The 16,231-nt window shown below is 35.5% G+C and overlaps 1 protein-coding gene across 1 annotated transcript in view; it reads right to left on the reverse strand.

The window, feature by feature from the left end:
• The window catches only part of LOC121732470 (spindle pole body component 110), a 113,121-nt gene that overhangs the window by 87,262 nt on the left and 9,628 nt on the right, over positions 1-16,231 (reverse strand). The window contains exons 2-3 of the mRNA XM_042122351.1: positions 10,730-10,931; positions 8,376-8,495 (exon numbers count right to left, since the gene is read on the reverse strand). Of these exons, the coding sequence (XP_041978285.1) occupies positions 8,376-8,495; positions 10,730-10,875 (266 nt within the window). The 5' untranslated portion in view covers positions 10,876-10,931. The remainder of the gene's footprint in view (positions 1-8,375; positions 8,496-10,729; positions 10,932-16,231) is intronic.

Here is a 16,231-nt window from a genome sequence, read left to right on the forward strand (position 1 = left end):
GCACTAATGCCTTACATAGCACGAATAAGGGATTAATAAACTAATGAATTATCTTTTTAGCTAACGAAAATACCGATTGAAAATCCCAAAAAACGTTGTTCAAAACTTACGTATTTAATGTTAAATCCACGTGTTTGAGGCATTATTTGACCATTCTTATGGTTTATTATTAAGCGGAACCACAAAAATCAACAATATCTAGCATTAAATGTTCACTAAAAACCTTTATTAACACTTTTATTACATGAAATATGCAGACCGACTCCTTTGTTATGCCCTAGTAAGTAGGACATAACATTACACGCTTTTGACGCTTATACACCGATATAAGGCTCTCTCCAGTCTATAGTACCTTAATGATAAAACACTGTTTATTTACGTGTTAATTAGTGGTCCTTAGCATCGTTATAATAATATTAATATAATAAGTAAAATATATATGCCAATGGCTGCTGACAAAGTAGAAAAAGTGAAAAAGAATACTTATTCATGTTTAGAAAGTTTTTAAGATTGTCATGAACCCAAATAAATAATATTCCAAAATTATGGTTTCATAACCTTCTCCAAACTTTTTTACTTTATTCTTCGTGATTCTCGTTAAATCTTCTGAACTTAAACCATCAATGGAAAAATGGGCTGTGACTTTTACAACTTGAAAGCCTATTAAATAAAAAAGCAATAAAAAATCCATTATGTTTCACAAATCACACGTCATATCATATTGACAGAAACGTTGTCAAACGTCGAGCAAAATTTTCATCATACTTTACAATAACAGCTATACCATAAAGTTAATATACCATACCTAGCGGAATAGAGAAACAAAGGCCTGAGCAAGAGATATGTAACTATCAGTAACATTGCGTGGTAAAAAGAGACGTGTGATACATGACAGGAGCACTCTTTTTTTGACGTCCAGTCGGCACGTGCCGCACGTTGACAATTTAATCTCATAGAATTCATGTTCAATAATGCTTGTGTAAGTGTATACGTACGTCATATTTTTCACACAGATGAAAACCAATTTTGGTTTCGTTTGACAGCTTGAGGTTGTTGCTCTATTCCGCTAAGTATATTAACTCTATGAGCTATACTTAATACTTTATAGACTATGGAAAACTTTTTGTTTACTGTCTGTGCTGGTGCTGCCTCTAGCGTGAAAATATTGCAGCATATTAACCTACCTGTGATAAGCTTTCTCGTATTACATTTTTTTTCTATCAAAAATACGCACTTTTTTAGGGTTCCACAGCTTAAATTTTTTTTTTTTATGAAATAAGGGGGCAAACGAACTAACGGGTCACCTGATGGAAAGCAACTTCCGTCGCCCATGGACACTTGCAGCATCAGAAGAGCTGCAGGTGCGTTGCCGGCCTTTTAAGGGGTAATAGGGGAGGGTAGGGAAGGGAATAGGGGAGGGTACAGAAGGGAATAGGGGAGGGTACGGAAGGAAATAGGGGAGGGTAGGGAAGGGAAAAGGGTAGGAGATTGGGCCTCCGGTAAACTCACTCACTCGGCGAAACACAGCGGAAGCGCTGTTTCACGCCGGTTTTCTGTGAGGACATGGTATTTCTCCGGTCGAGCCGGCCCATTCGTGCCGAAGCATGGCTCTCCCACGTTAAATAAATAACTTTTTATAGTTAGGGAGGGGAAGAGGGGATTTCGGGAGTAGCTCCAGCGTGTCAGATTAAGCTTGCATAGGCTTCCGACATGTGTCTAGTTACGAGTATCATGGTATAGAAATCAGATTTCTCACGTAGTGGGTAATTTTTTTTTAAATATTGCAATGTCATCGGATCTATCAGATTAAGATAGGGGATGTTTAGTATACCTCAAAAAGCTTCCATATAAAGCACTGATGATTCAAAGGCTATTTAAGCCTTTAGGGACAAAAACTTTAAAATGGCTGCAGTTTCTGAACCCACCGCTAAAATAAAAAAAACGCTCTTATTATTTTTTTTATCAGCTTTACCTAATGTACAAAACCTACTAGGTCTCCGTGACGCTCGAGTGACTACAAAAATAGCACCCTCCCCTCCTCTACTATTACTTTTCGTGGCTTATTAAACGGCGTTTAATAAAACACCAAGTCCAATAACACTGAAATATTAGTCTGCGAGTAAATCTCAGCTCGATATTAGTTCCCCGGGCAATAAATCCGAAGGATCCGCCGGCCGCGCGGGTAAATTATTTTTCCCGCTTTTTTATTCAATTTTTTTTGGAGTGGATTCTTGCAAATGTTCTCTGCGTTGTGTTATGAATTTGATAAATGTATGACTGTTACGTTAGTATTATTAAACATCTCACTTATATGTTCACTGTGAAAGTAGTAAGTAGCGCTGATAAGAATATTTTTTATAAAATTTAATGGGAAGATGCATGACGCTAGGTTGCTTGCCCATGCAAATCACAAAAAAATTGCTCATTCATCGCTGCTACTTCCATAGCCAACTCTATACAAGGGACCCATGTCCCATACACACCCTTGTTATGTTAGACCACAGACATAGATCAAGATAGATACCGCATGTCGCTTCATTTGTATGAAAACGAGCGTGGCATTTTTTTCCTTCCTACTGAGACGTACCGATGATAAGAAACGTGTCCATTATCTAGCCTATTTGAATTTCTATATATTATTTTTATTTTTTTATTTAAACATTTATTGCACACAAGACACTATTTACATAGAAATTGACATGTAAAAACGACACATTATTTCTATATAGAAATTAAAATAGCAACCTATTTGAATTGCTACAGTTCAATACGGCACAATTAGGCATTTAGGCATTTTTAAATTTCCGATTAACATCCGATTCCGATAGCAGACTAAAGAACAAACTTTCGAAAGACGAGCTTTGCTCGTCGTTTGGGAACGCGATATGGCGGGGGCCAGGCCCCCCTCATTGTTTATTTCCAAACCAACTAGCAACAGACTAGTTATAGCCACGATTAAACTACCATGGTCTTAACCAGACCAGTAGCATAGACCCTTACGAAAAAAAAAAAAAACGCGAAGTACATACACATGCGGTATCTATCTTGATCTATGTCTGTGTGTAAGACCCTTTATCAAATTGTCGTATCGCGGTGTGTGTTTCACTTCAAAATAGTAGAAGGTACAGTAGCTTTGAAGTGCTCATGTAATTTGGGTGTTCAGTGAGGGAACAAACCACAGAACCACATACCTACTAATTACAACCCGCGAACAAGTACAGGTTCAAGTGTAGGTACACACGTAAAGGAGTTTCTTGTTTAACTTGTGCTTGCTCATAATATATTTTCATTTAAACGTCTTATGTGATATAATGTTAATATTTATTTATTTATTTATTTTGGAAAACCAACAGCCTTAAATTACAATACAATAGAAACAACATTATAGAAAAAGAAAGCCAATGACAGGTTTTCACGATTAAAGAAATAATATGACATAGTTAGGAAACCTCACAGTGTACACACAACATTACTCATACAACACTAAAATATACTTATTTTAATTTTTTTAATTATTATTTATTCTTAACATACTAGTTGTTATGTAATTACTCGAAATATTATCTATATATTACATATTATTTTCCTATTATCTAAGTTCCTCAGAAGAAAGTAGTTAAGGGTGAAGCCAAACGAGCGTAATTTGTGAGTTGTGAGTCGCAGAATTTCGGTCGCGTAAATATCTTTTGATACAAATCAATGACTCACAAAATTACGCTCGTGTGAATCAAACAGGAGTGAGGAAATAAAAATGTAAAAGAAAATTTTCATCCGTGAGCGAGCTGATGGTGATTGATTCTTGATCTAAAAACACTCTCGATTACGTTTTAAACAAGAAAACTAAGTCGAATTCGAATGAACATACACACAGACACAGACAGACAAGTTAAACTTATAAGTTATAACACTCCTCTGTTTTATCGGAGGTTATAATATTAAAAGTAAGCTTAAAACGCTGAAAGGATAATACAGCATGCATTTCCACCGCCGCACGTTTTAATAAGACACTAGAATATTTCCGGAATGCTCATCTCAAAGCAATTCGTTATCTACCGGACCTCAGCCCGCTTTCCGCTACAGCTAAGTACACAGCGTCTTAGCAAAGAATTTAATTGTTCTTGCCTTGTGAATGCGGGCGGGGCGGGTTGCCAGTGCTAGCGAGAAGCGATTTCTATCTGTATCTTTATAATTCTTAACCCAATGTTCAAAACAACTCGTTATCTACCGGACCTCCAGCCGCTTTCCGCTACAGCTAAGTACACAGCGTCTTAGCAAAGAATTTAATTGTTCTTGCCTTGTGAATTCGGGCGGGGCGGGATGCCAGTGCTAGCGAGAAGCAATTTCTATCTATATCATCATTCTTAACCCAATGTTGAAAAAACTCGTTATCTACCGCACCTCCAGCCCGCTTCCCGCTACAGCTAAGTACACAATGTTTTTAGCAAAGAATTTCATTGTTTTTGTCCTGTGAATGTGGGCGAGGCGGGGTGCCAGTGTTAGCGAGAAGTACGAAAGTGTCTGTTTGTTCGTCTAACTCATACTTCTTCACGAAAAGATAAATAATAATGTTTGTCCCTTAAAAATACGGTTTTTCTTATCTTCCGTGGAAAACGAATAACAGCAAAGTGACGGGTGACATCTACTTATATAGATAACTTATATTTACAAAACTTTTTAAATTAAATTACGCTCAGTAATTTTATTATTATTATTGTAATTTTTAATAGAGGTTATGGTCCCAAATAACTATAAATTCCTTCAGTGGTTCCTAAATATAATACTCAAAAGAGTATTTTTTTCCCACGTACGTAACGCCAAGGATCTCAGCATTCATTCACAATAAAAATAGTCGACGGTTCAGTACAAATAAGTATGATAAACGCTTAGTTTTTTATTAGGAGCACTAATAAAACAACAATTAATAGGACTAGGTATTAAATTTTGATTTAATTCTCCTATTTGTTATTTATTAGTGATCGTATAATAAAAAACTAAGCATTTATCAAAACGCTGACACTGCGCCCATACCAAGAAACTTTAGAACAAAACGGGGTGCAGCTCATTACAACAAAAGTTTCACAAAAATGTGTACAACGAAGCTTCTGTGCCAATTGGTTACGAGTACTACTGTAGATACTGAATAACGTAGACCAGATGGGGAAAGTTTCAGTATTGTAAATATAAAGTTATAAACAAAAGTCAAAACTTTATATGTATCATATAATAGGCTAGAACGTAAATACAAATACCTTTAAAAAAAAAAGTACAAATTCCTACTGCACAGAAATACGCACATTTTATTGTTTGTGGGGGGGGGGTAGAAGTTCGAACTTGTGGTGCTCATTTATTACTTCATTATTTTATCTAATAATAACATTCTTATAATACAACTTAACTATTTTATGCAACCTCTCTACTTTTGCTTATGACCGACGTCCGATGCAATCATATGAATTAATCAGTTGGAGAAGCCTTACATTTACACTTTAAGGGCCTGTTTCACCACTTCCTGATAAGGTTATCCACGAATTAACTTGACAGATCAAGTATGGAGAATCTGTCAAAAAAGATGTGTATAGCCTATTAGGCACTTTATCAGAAAGTGCTGAAACAGGCCCTTAAAATATTAACTTAATAGTGAATTTAAGTGAATATCAATTTAGAAATGTAATCACTTATCAAAATCCGCATTCATTAGCGAATGGTATTGCAGATCTTCCGCGGACAGGCTAATGGATTACACTTTTATATTACATCTAGTATTTACATAGAGAACTCGACGAGGGGCAGCTCATACTGATAACCGTGTTTTAAAAGGTGTGAGCAGACCCTTACAGTTAGTGCAGACAAGTGAAAACTACGATCAGGATTTTTGTAAGAACAAAAAATGCGCGTGCGCTGGGCAGTACTTACAATAATATTTATGTAAAAACAGCACTTTTTAAAAAGAAAAGGAGATTTAACTAATACCTATAAAAACAATTATAATATTATATTTTTTTGTAATCTGTATTATAGGCAGCCATCCCAGGGTCATAAGTTTTCCCATACAAAAGTATAAAGATTACTCTCTCATACTTGCATAATGAACTGTATAATATAAGGAACATAATAATATATACACCCTAAAGCATTAGGGTAGGGTAAAGTGCAGTTGTGCAACTTGTGCTATATCACAGTATACTGTATTTTATACTTACCTACCTTACTTTGACCCGAGGTTATGTAATATGCAAGCACCCAGTACAATAAAGAAGTTTTTTTTTTTTATGAAAAAGGGGGCAAACGAGCAAACGGGTCACATGATGGAAAGCAACTTCCGTCGCCCATGGACAATCGCAGCATCAGAAGAGCTGCAAGTGCGTTGCCGGCCTTTTAAGAGGGAATAGGGGAGGGTAGGGAAGGGAAGGGAAGGGAATAGTTGAGGGTAGGGAAGGGAATAGGGTAGGGATTAGGCCTCCGGTAAACTCCCTCACTCGGTGAAACACAGCGATGTTTCACGGCGGTTTTCTGTGAGAACGTGGTATTTATCCGGTCAAGCCGGCCCATTCGTGCCGAAGCATGGCTCTCCCACGTAGATTATATTATTGTAATCGTCTGTTAAAATATTTAAAGTAACAATATTACATTTTTTCTTATCATATAAAATGAACCTGCAATAAGGTTCGTAATTAAATACTTTTGACTTTACCCCTTTGAATCAGAATAAATTGTCAGTAATCTAACTAAATTGTTTAAATAACCGACTTAATTAATATGTAGCTGACGAAAAGAGGTTAATTTCAAGACAAAATATCTTTTCGAAAAAAGAATTTTATCTTTGAAATAAAGTATGAAGGTTTGAAAATAAGCTTTAGTTATTTAAAATTGAATCTAAATATTAGCCTGTAGGCATGGGCGTACCCAGGATTTCAGCTAGGGGCAGCTCATAGTGGTTTCGAGAATATGGTTATTCCAGTAAGTATCTTGAAATAAAAAATCATGAAAAATTATTTTATTAATATGACTGAAAAATATTTTATTTTCAACACTTCATTTTGCGCAGAGTAGGTAACACGTTTTTAATTCCCACTTGCCAGGAAAATTGACGTTTATTTTAACTTCCAGGGGGAGGGAGCAGCTGCCCTGGGTACGCCCATGCCTGTAGGCAGAAATTACTACGAAGTATGTAGATAAAGATACAGAACAGCCAAACAATGTTGCACCTGATAGGTACCTATAGGACTTGTAGTAAAGTAGGAAGGTGTAAAGTAATATAGTGACAGTAAAAGTAGCAAAGAAGTTTAAAGATGTTTGGTAAAAAAAATCTTCCTTTTACGAAATCCGTCTTGTTCACACGTCACATGCAATTTCAGTGCCCGCGTCGCATATTTTGTAGAGCAGAGCCTTCTACTTGCTCTTGAAGTGCATCGACTTACCTGAAAGATACAAAAAAGATTCGATTAATATGGTAAAAAGAGAAATTAAATAGATAAATATTGTACACAGGTGAAGCTGGTACACTATAATAACGACCAAAGCGATTTTCTGTTCTTTAACTTGAAGTGTTCTTTAGCATGATTAAAACACCTCCATCGTGGGTATCGTAGACACAATAGATTTTCAATTATTATGCGGCAGTCTGCTGGCGCTTGGGGATTGATGGGTTAATTGTAAAAGAACAAGAAGGATCTCAAAACGGTGAACTCTTGAACGGGCGTGATGAGTACCTAGCATGAAGATAGAATAGAACGATGCAGAATAGAAAGATCGGTAAAGTTTTAGTATTATGATGACAGACAGCCATACACACTTAATCATTTAACTATTATACACAAGAAGGTACAGAAGTACTACTAGAGAAGCGGATTCCTAGGCAGATTACGGACCTACTTGTAATTTGGTCGCATTAAGTCAAACCCATCCGACCGATCACAGCTTTAGGGGTTTCACACACAGAGCAGGTAATGTATATTAATTATTAATATACATTTACATCCCGGAATGTATAGCTTTAAATTATCTTAATTTGTCACACACACAACAGGTAAATTAATGTATCTTTCCCTACATTTCAATGGTATACACCTCGCTTGACACACTTTTCAGCTGCTAAGGTGTTATACAGGCTGTTCTTATTTTTAACATTGCAATACTATGGCCCTTCGTGTTACTTGCTATTAGATTTACTAGATAGTTCATCAGAAGATGATTCGTATTGTGATTTTGATGTGCGCATTATTACATATTGTGCCAAAAACAGAACGGTGTGGGTTGAAGATATTCTCTCTCTGGGGAACAAACTGCTTGCAGTACCTAATTTCCTCGATGGAACCAGCATGGTGTAAAGAGGAAAAATCGGTTTAGCCTCATTTAAGTATAGATAATAAGCCCACCTGACACAGTCCTGCGAGCAGTCCTCCTGGCAGCTGCAGGAGGAGCACGAGGACAGGCTGACGGAGTCGAACCTGCGACCCGCCGCCGCCGAGCTAGGTACTGTGTGCGAGCCGCGCCATCTGGAACCGTGTTGCAACGTATTAGAGTTCATTTTCAATTGGGGAATTAATAAAACGAAAATATTTATAAAAAGAATCATTTTTTTTAAAGTTAGGCTTTTGCGTCAAATAAAAATAGTTAACTCAGGGTTCATAGCTCGTCTCGTTTCAGTGCGAAGCACGAAACACGAAAGTATTAGACATATTATGAAGCATAATTTAATAATAATTTGAGACGTCTACAGGAGGTTCCGAGGACGACTTCCGAACACGTCGCGCCCCACGTCGGCCGTCGCAGACAAAGTGTTTAGTGTTAGTGTTAGTTTTAGTATAAGTGTATGTATGTTAGTCTATAAGGTATTTATAATATGGGCCAAGATGACTGACTTAAATAAATAAAAATAAATTAAGTTTCTCTCCCATCTGTGTCCAGTATCGCGTCCATTTTGAGAACAACCTTAATTTAAACACCATCCTCTAAACCTCCACTAAACTATAAATAATACACACACACACAATATAATAGTTATATCTAAATACCTTAACATTAAATGCGGGTTTTATTTCGTTTTAATAATGATCATGCTTCATGAGATTAATGAATCCAGCTTTCATCTAAAGTATATTTTAATAAAGAGAAATTATTTATTAATTTTGCAATTTTCCTCGACGGAAATTAGTCTGGAAATAGCTTTTAAGATTATAGAGTCAAGTTACTTAAATTATAGTATTTATAGTTAGTGATACGTTGTTAAGTTATAACATTTTATGTGTATATATATGTATGTTATTATATATATATATATATATATATATATATATATATATATATATATATATATATATATATATATATATATATATATATATATATATATATATATATATATATATATATATATATATATATATTATTAGTAGACTAAATGCCCGTGACTTCAAGCATTTTCTTGACCGGGAACCGCACGTTTTTTGTGATAACAAAAACTTGAGAGGTGTCAAGGGACACCCGAATGGAACGAAGTTATTTCTCATGTTCAAAAAACCTGTATATGCCACATGATGGGCCACTATACTGGCCCGTCATGTGGAGCCGCTATAATACATAATATACACTCAAAAAACTATTAAGAAAAAGCCATCTATTTACGCCCAGAAATACTAACAACGCATCGGTTTATTCTCAAATAAAGCCATCTAGTTGACGCACAGGAATACTATCTACGCCCTCTGCCCCTACCATGCAGGTACTATAAAAAATGTAGCGAGGTCAAAATATATCGTTATTTCTAGCCTATCTAGCCTTAAGCCGAACGCGCGATTAGGAAATCTGAATTTTTCTATTTTTAACAAAAGGGGTGGATTTCACCCCTAAAACACAAAGCGCAATACGAGCGTATGTCACATTAAAAGTAAAGGGTTTAACGTACTTAATCCCAAATTTTTATCCAAATCGATAGAGGTTCAACAAAATCGGAGGTTGTACCTGATTTTTGCCTTCAATTACTGTACTATATTCTACCTTGAATATATCGACGTGCAGTTCTTTAACTACAGTTAAGTGTTGAACTTTCATTGTAAAACCGTAGTTAGCTCCAGGTGAAAACATGTAGGACATACTTAGGAACTAGTTTACTAGTATGGCACAGTTCAGAAAACCTGTCAAGCTTTGATGATATTGGAAGCTTCTTAGCATTAATGTAAATTAGTAGGACATTAATCAGGTTAAATATATGTTTGTTTTAATTAACTTAAGTGGTTTTTTATGGTAGCGTTATGGTCTGGTAGAGTTTAGTTGGAGACCCATATTTTATACAGCTTTTAAGCTTTTGCATAGTTTTTCATCTATTACATCGCTTTAGACTAAATCAATAAATTCCGTAACAAAAAACCTAACACCCGTGGTGGTGCCACGTTGCCAGACTTCAGCGCGGTATTTGTGTGCGTGCGACTAGACTTTTGCGAATTAATTGCATAAAAATGCCATGTAATAGCTGTACCGCGGCAGTCTCCGAGTGCCACACTTTTTTATCAGGGTCCCCGAATCAGAATCCCAAATCTTTGTTATGCATCATGCATGTCTTAAGCAGAGTGCAAAAGCACTTATAGTAAAACTACTCCTTGGATCATGGGTCTACTTCACAATCGCTATAATATTAGTTTCAAAATTATTATACCCTGTCAGACAATAATTTGAATTCGGTTACATTACAAATCGATATATTACCCGCAAGGCTAAACATATTACAACTAACCTGGCGCTCTTCGTCTCCACATGCTCCATCAGCACGTTCCATGTCCTGTGCACCAGGTACAGCAGGAACAGCACCCTGGAGCTCTCCGCATGTTGGTGCTCCCGCGCCCACTTCCGGCTGTTGGCGCTGCTGTGCACGCCGCCCATTTTGAATTTCGAATTCGGTCATTTATCGATCAGCGCTCGAAGCGAGAGGACGTATGCTGGAAAATAATTATTGTTTATTAATTCACACGATTAAGGTATTTTATATTAATTATTATTTTTGTTCCTCTTTTACAATAAGGTGTATAATTTATGTTTTTTTTATATATTTGTAATTTATATCGCTTTAAACAATATACCCATTCAAATTTTTCCATTTTTCCTACCGATTCCCCAACGTGCAAGAGGTTAAATTCAATCGTATATTTAAGTTCCATTTTGGTAGAATTTTGACAAAATCCTCCTTATTATCTTAATCATAAAAAGTGTATCCGTAAGGTACAACAAGTGTGCGAATTCCTAGCTCTATGTCCCTATGTTAATCGGTTTTGCTTTTTGTAAATTAAAAACTTTTTCATCATGACAAATAATTAAACCTACATCTCATAGGGTTTTTGCTGTCAATAAATCATTAAAACCCCGTGATTATGTTGACGCTTTTAATGATACGATGTTTTTTGGGCCATGGCATCGTTAATGATTATACGAACTGTTATAATGATAGCCTGGGTGGTCTAGACCAGCATCCGTCTTAGGGGTGTGATTAGGTCTTATAAACTACTTAGTGCCTAAGTATAGGATACTTATTGATTGCTTTTACCTAGCTAGAGAATGGGATGGGAGTTATTATAAAATATATCTTGATTAAATAATACTATTGCTTGCTTTATGTGTGCAACAAAATCCACAGCCAGAATCTTTTTTCTTTTTTTAAATCGGTTAAAGAGCGAACTCTCAATATCTATAAATATTTCTGTCTGTTACCTACTTCTTTAAGCACTCCTGAGTGCTGAAACGGTTTAGTAAAATTTTGTATCTTTGGAGTGTGGAGATTCTTTGAGTCCCAGTCAAATGACACAGGGCATAAGTATGTCCTGGAAAAATATTATACGGTTTACGCAAACAAGATTCCAACCAACGAACATCGTAACATACTCGTAATGTTTATATTTTCTACATTTATTTTACAGAAATATTTTGCTTGTGGTGTTTTCGAGATCCTAAAATATAAGATGTTATTGGGGTTTGGACAAATACTCACTGTGTACGTCGAGTTATAGACTTATTAAAAGCGTAGACAGGCTCAAACTAGCTAAAAGCCGAGCTTTGTGAGGGCACCTTGACTGACTGATGATAACGCATCTAAAAATTACTATGTTAAAGCACAAATCAATAGGCGTGATAGTTTTTTCGTAAACCCCAAAATGTACAGGTTTTGGGATATACTAGGTCTCGCAAATATCAGCTAAACGACTAACTTTGTACCGTAGAAATTAATTCGTAGGCAGATATTATAAATTATGTAATTTGATCCGGTTATGTCAAGCCCAGCCAACAATATACGGCCAACTTTAACTTGACATAGCTTGACCAAATAACTGAGGTCTTAGAAATATTATAACCCGCAAAAGTTATCACGAACTTTTGCGGGTTATCTATACTAATATTATAAATGCGAAAGTATCTCTGTCTGTCTGTCTGTCTGTCTGTCTGTCTGTCTGTCTGTCTCGCTTTCACGCCAAAACTACTGAACCGATTGCAATGAAATTTTGTACACAGTTATTCTAGAGTCTGAGAAAGGACATAGGCTACATTTCGATGTGGGAAAATATCTTATTTCCATGAAAATATCGATGAAAATTACTTCGCATTGCGCGTGACCAGCGCTCATCCCGGGGGTCCTGGGTTCGAGTCCCGCAGGCGGAACAAAAAGTTTTTAATGTTCCTGGGTCTTGGATGTGTATTAAAATAATATTTCAAAAATCTTAAATATATTTTATGTGTAATATTATAAAAAATCCAGAAATATATCGACGCGATGCAATGAACATTTTAGTTCTAATACGATTCAACAGATGGCGCTTTATTTTTTTACTTCGTTGTAACATAGAACTAATCATACTTATTAGTTGTTATGTTTTTGTTTATAGTTTTTAATACGTTAGAATATTATGTTTAATAATGTTATCACTTGCTATAATAATAATCAATCTATCTTATCTTATAGAACTCCTACTGCATTTCTAAGGAGTTCGAGTGTGTTGTGTTGGCCTATATTCCATCCAGAAAATATATCAATGCAATCAGCAATCAACATTTTAATTCTAATATATGAAAACAGATGGCGCTTTATTTTTTTACTTCATTATTATAACAGAACTAATCATACCTACTTTATTATATATTATTGTTTTTATTCATAACTAGCTGTTGCCCGCGACTTCGTCCGCGTGGACTTTAGTTTATAGCGCGCGGTGTCAACAAAATTTGTGTCAAATTTAAAAACTTTTTAAAACCCTGGTAAGTGGTACCCCTCTTAGGGCCGCGCAGCGCGCTACACCGGAATGGCAGCGCTGAAAGTGCTTGCCTCGCCGCTGCCATTCCGGTGTAGCGCGGCCCTTAAGAGGATACAACAGCGGCTAGAGAAATGAAAAAAAAGTACGTGTAATATCTATAGCTGTCTCCCTTACCTCAAGCCTATACCGCAGAACGCGATAGAGACAACTGCAGAAAATCCAGAAAATCAACGATTCGTTGTCCCCTGATTCCTTCTCCAAAACTTAACCGATTTAAGTACTTTTTTCATTAAAGATTAAAAAAAGGCTTGAGCTGTGTTCCTATGTTTTGCTTTTTTTGTATAATCTAGCCAAATCTGTTTTCTGGACGTTTGAACACAGTGGAAAATCTGGCCATTTTTTTGGGTTTTTGAACGTTCATATCTTATTTAATAATTAAATTATGAAAAAAAAAATAAAACATAGGGACATTGTATTAGTGGCCGTAGATATTCAGGAAAAAAAATATAACTCTACTAGCATTATCCAGGGAGGAAACAGGGGACAACGTTTGTATGGAAAAAAGGGCGGTGTGGAATCCTCTTAATTAATCAAAATACCCAAAAACAGCTGTGCAGTGTGCACATAATCTGTACTAATATTATGAATGCGAAAGTATCTCTGTCTGTCAGTCTCGCTTTCACGCCAAACGCCAAAACTACCGAACCGATTGTAATGAAATTTTGTATACTGATAGTCTAAAGCCTGAGAAAGGACATAGGCTACTTTTTTACTGGAAAAAAGGGTTGTAAGGGTCGTAAATTTGTTCAAAAAATTCATAATAGATGGCGCCGTGCGTCTTCTACATCGCGCTGACGCTTGCTCAAAAGTCTTTCTATAAGAGGTGGTATCATCTTACATTTAAGTCTCGATTTTTTTCGATTGTTATATCTATTCTACGGTATTAAATAACTCAGTACTTTATCTGTGCAGGCAGTGACGTAACCTTAATACCAAATTTCACCAACGACTGTTAAAGTTAATGCTCGAATTAGTATCACGTTAGCTGTTTCGTTTTTCATATGAATGAAAGAGAAGACAGGATATTTTAACAAGCTGTTAACACTAACAGACGTTGGTGAAATTGGGGCTAAACCTATCAATGATAAATAGTTTATGGGTAAAGTTGTGTAATTGGGGGGCTAAATAAGCTTTAAAATTTGGCATAATATATAAAGTTTAACATACAAAAATGAAGTACTTATTGTTTGCACACTGCACAGCTGTATTGATTTAATGGGTACCAGGGTTTTTTTATAAAAGCTTTTGACACCAATTTTGTTGACATCGCGCGCTATAAACTGAAGTCCACGCGGACGAAGTCGCGGGCAACAGCTAGTTATAATATAATATTATTTGAAAACTTCTAAACGATAGCTACGATTCGCTGAAAGTGACTTCTGATGATTCGATGATGATTATACGAAGAATACATAAAAGTAGTGCATTTTTAAATTAAATATTCTTATTAAATAGTCTTATATTTTATTAATTAATTTTATTAGAAAGTAAAGCACATAAAGTGGCTATTGAGTATTGACAGATTTATCTGAGAGCTATCTCTAGATTTAATGAAGTCTAGATGATATGCATATTTTATGGAATTGTATTAATCATTCCACTCTGATGGTCTACAGTAAACGGTAACCAGTGAAGCAAGCAGTTTATATAACTGGTTTTCAGTATTAAAGTATTTAATTGTTGTTCTTTTTCTACTGATATTAATGTAACTGATATTATTTGAACTTATTTAATTTTTTAAAATTATTTCAGTTTTTGGGTTTAATCGAGGAAAATTCCTAAGACCACAAATTTCGCGTGGTATTAGGAGAGGAGGAGGTCGGTTCTGATAAATCTTACAGGAGTCTCAGATAAACTCACATCAAGTTTTAAAATAATAATAATAAAGCTTCCTTCTGCTTAGTTTAAATTTAATTTTAGAAGTTTATATTTTGCTTTTTATGATATGGTCGCTGTTAAGCTTTTGTGTATTCAATTTCATTTTTTTTTGTTTCGTTATTTTTGACAGCATTCATAACTCAATACGTATTTTTTTCTTCATATAACAATATTATAATGCTTAACAGCGTCCATATTTTCTTTAATTCTAACGATATCTTAATATGAGCAGTATCTTAGATGTATTCCTATATCTATGGTCAAAGTGAAAATCTAGGATTTTCTCTCGCGTCATCGAGTTGATACTCAATATCTGAAACTTACTGCCGTCTTACTGTCAACACACTATGGTCCAACATATGAGAGTTCCAAAATTTCATACTCTCTCTGGGTAATGATTTCATACTATCGTGGTTGGACTACTGCTGTAATTATAAAGGATATAACAAAACAAACTGATAATTACTTTTAGGGTATGTATATATTTTTTTACAGTTTATTGCATACAAAAAACCATTTAACTTTATTTATATTTATGATTTATGAAGAAAAATGAAAGAATGTGTGTGTCAGTTAAGAATTTACTGATCAAGTAACAGCGCTAAAAAAGTAACTTTTTTAAACTTTTGTATGGGCAAAATCATAGCACTGGAGCGCAAATAAAATTTTCTTTTTCAGCGCAGCTGCTAATACCACAGTTAACTCTATATAATATGGGGCACATACACACCCTAAAGTATTGTCACTTAGTTTTATTACATCCTGTATAAAAATACCAGATGACCCGTGAACTTCATAGTATCACTTAATTCCCAAATTTTTCACCTATTGCCCTCTTTGTACTTCCAGGACTTTCAAGACTAAAATTCGGTAAATCGGTTCAGTCGTTCTCAAGTTTTAGTCGCGAATGATTGCAAACGAGCAACAAATATGGTTCGTTTTGATGGCTCATTTCAAAACGTTGTTTGTGAACTAAGGGCCTGTCCACATCTCCGTGTCACGACGTCATCAACGTGGAACGGTGCGGGAACGTGGCACGGTACGCTGACGCTGAATTTACGTTA

This window comes from Aricia agestis, chromosome 12 (assembly GCF_905147365.1).
Source record: "Aricia agestis chromosome 12, ilAriAges1.1, whole genome shotgun sequence".
Classification (NCBI taxonomy): domain Eukaryota; kingdom Metazoa; phylum Arthropoda; class Insecta; order Lepidoptera; family Lycaenidae; genus Aricia; species Aricia agestis.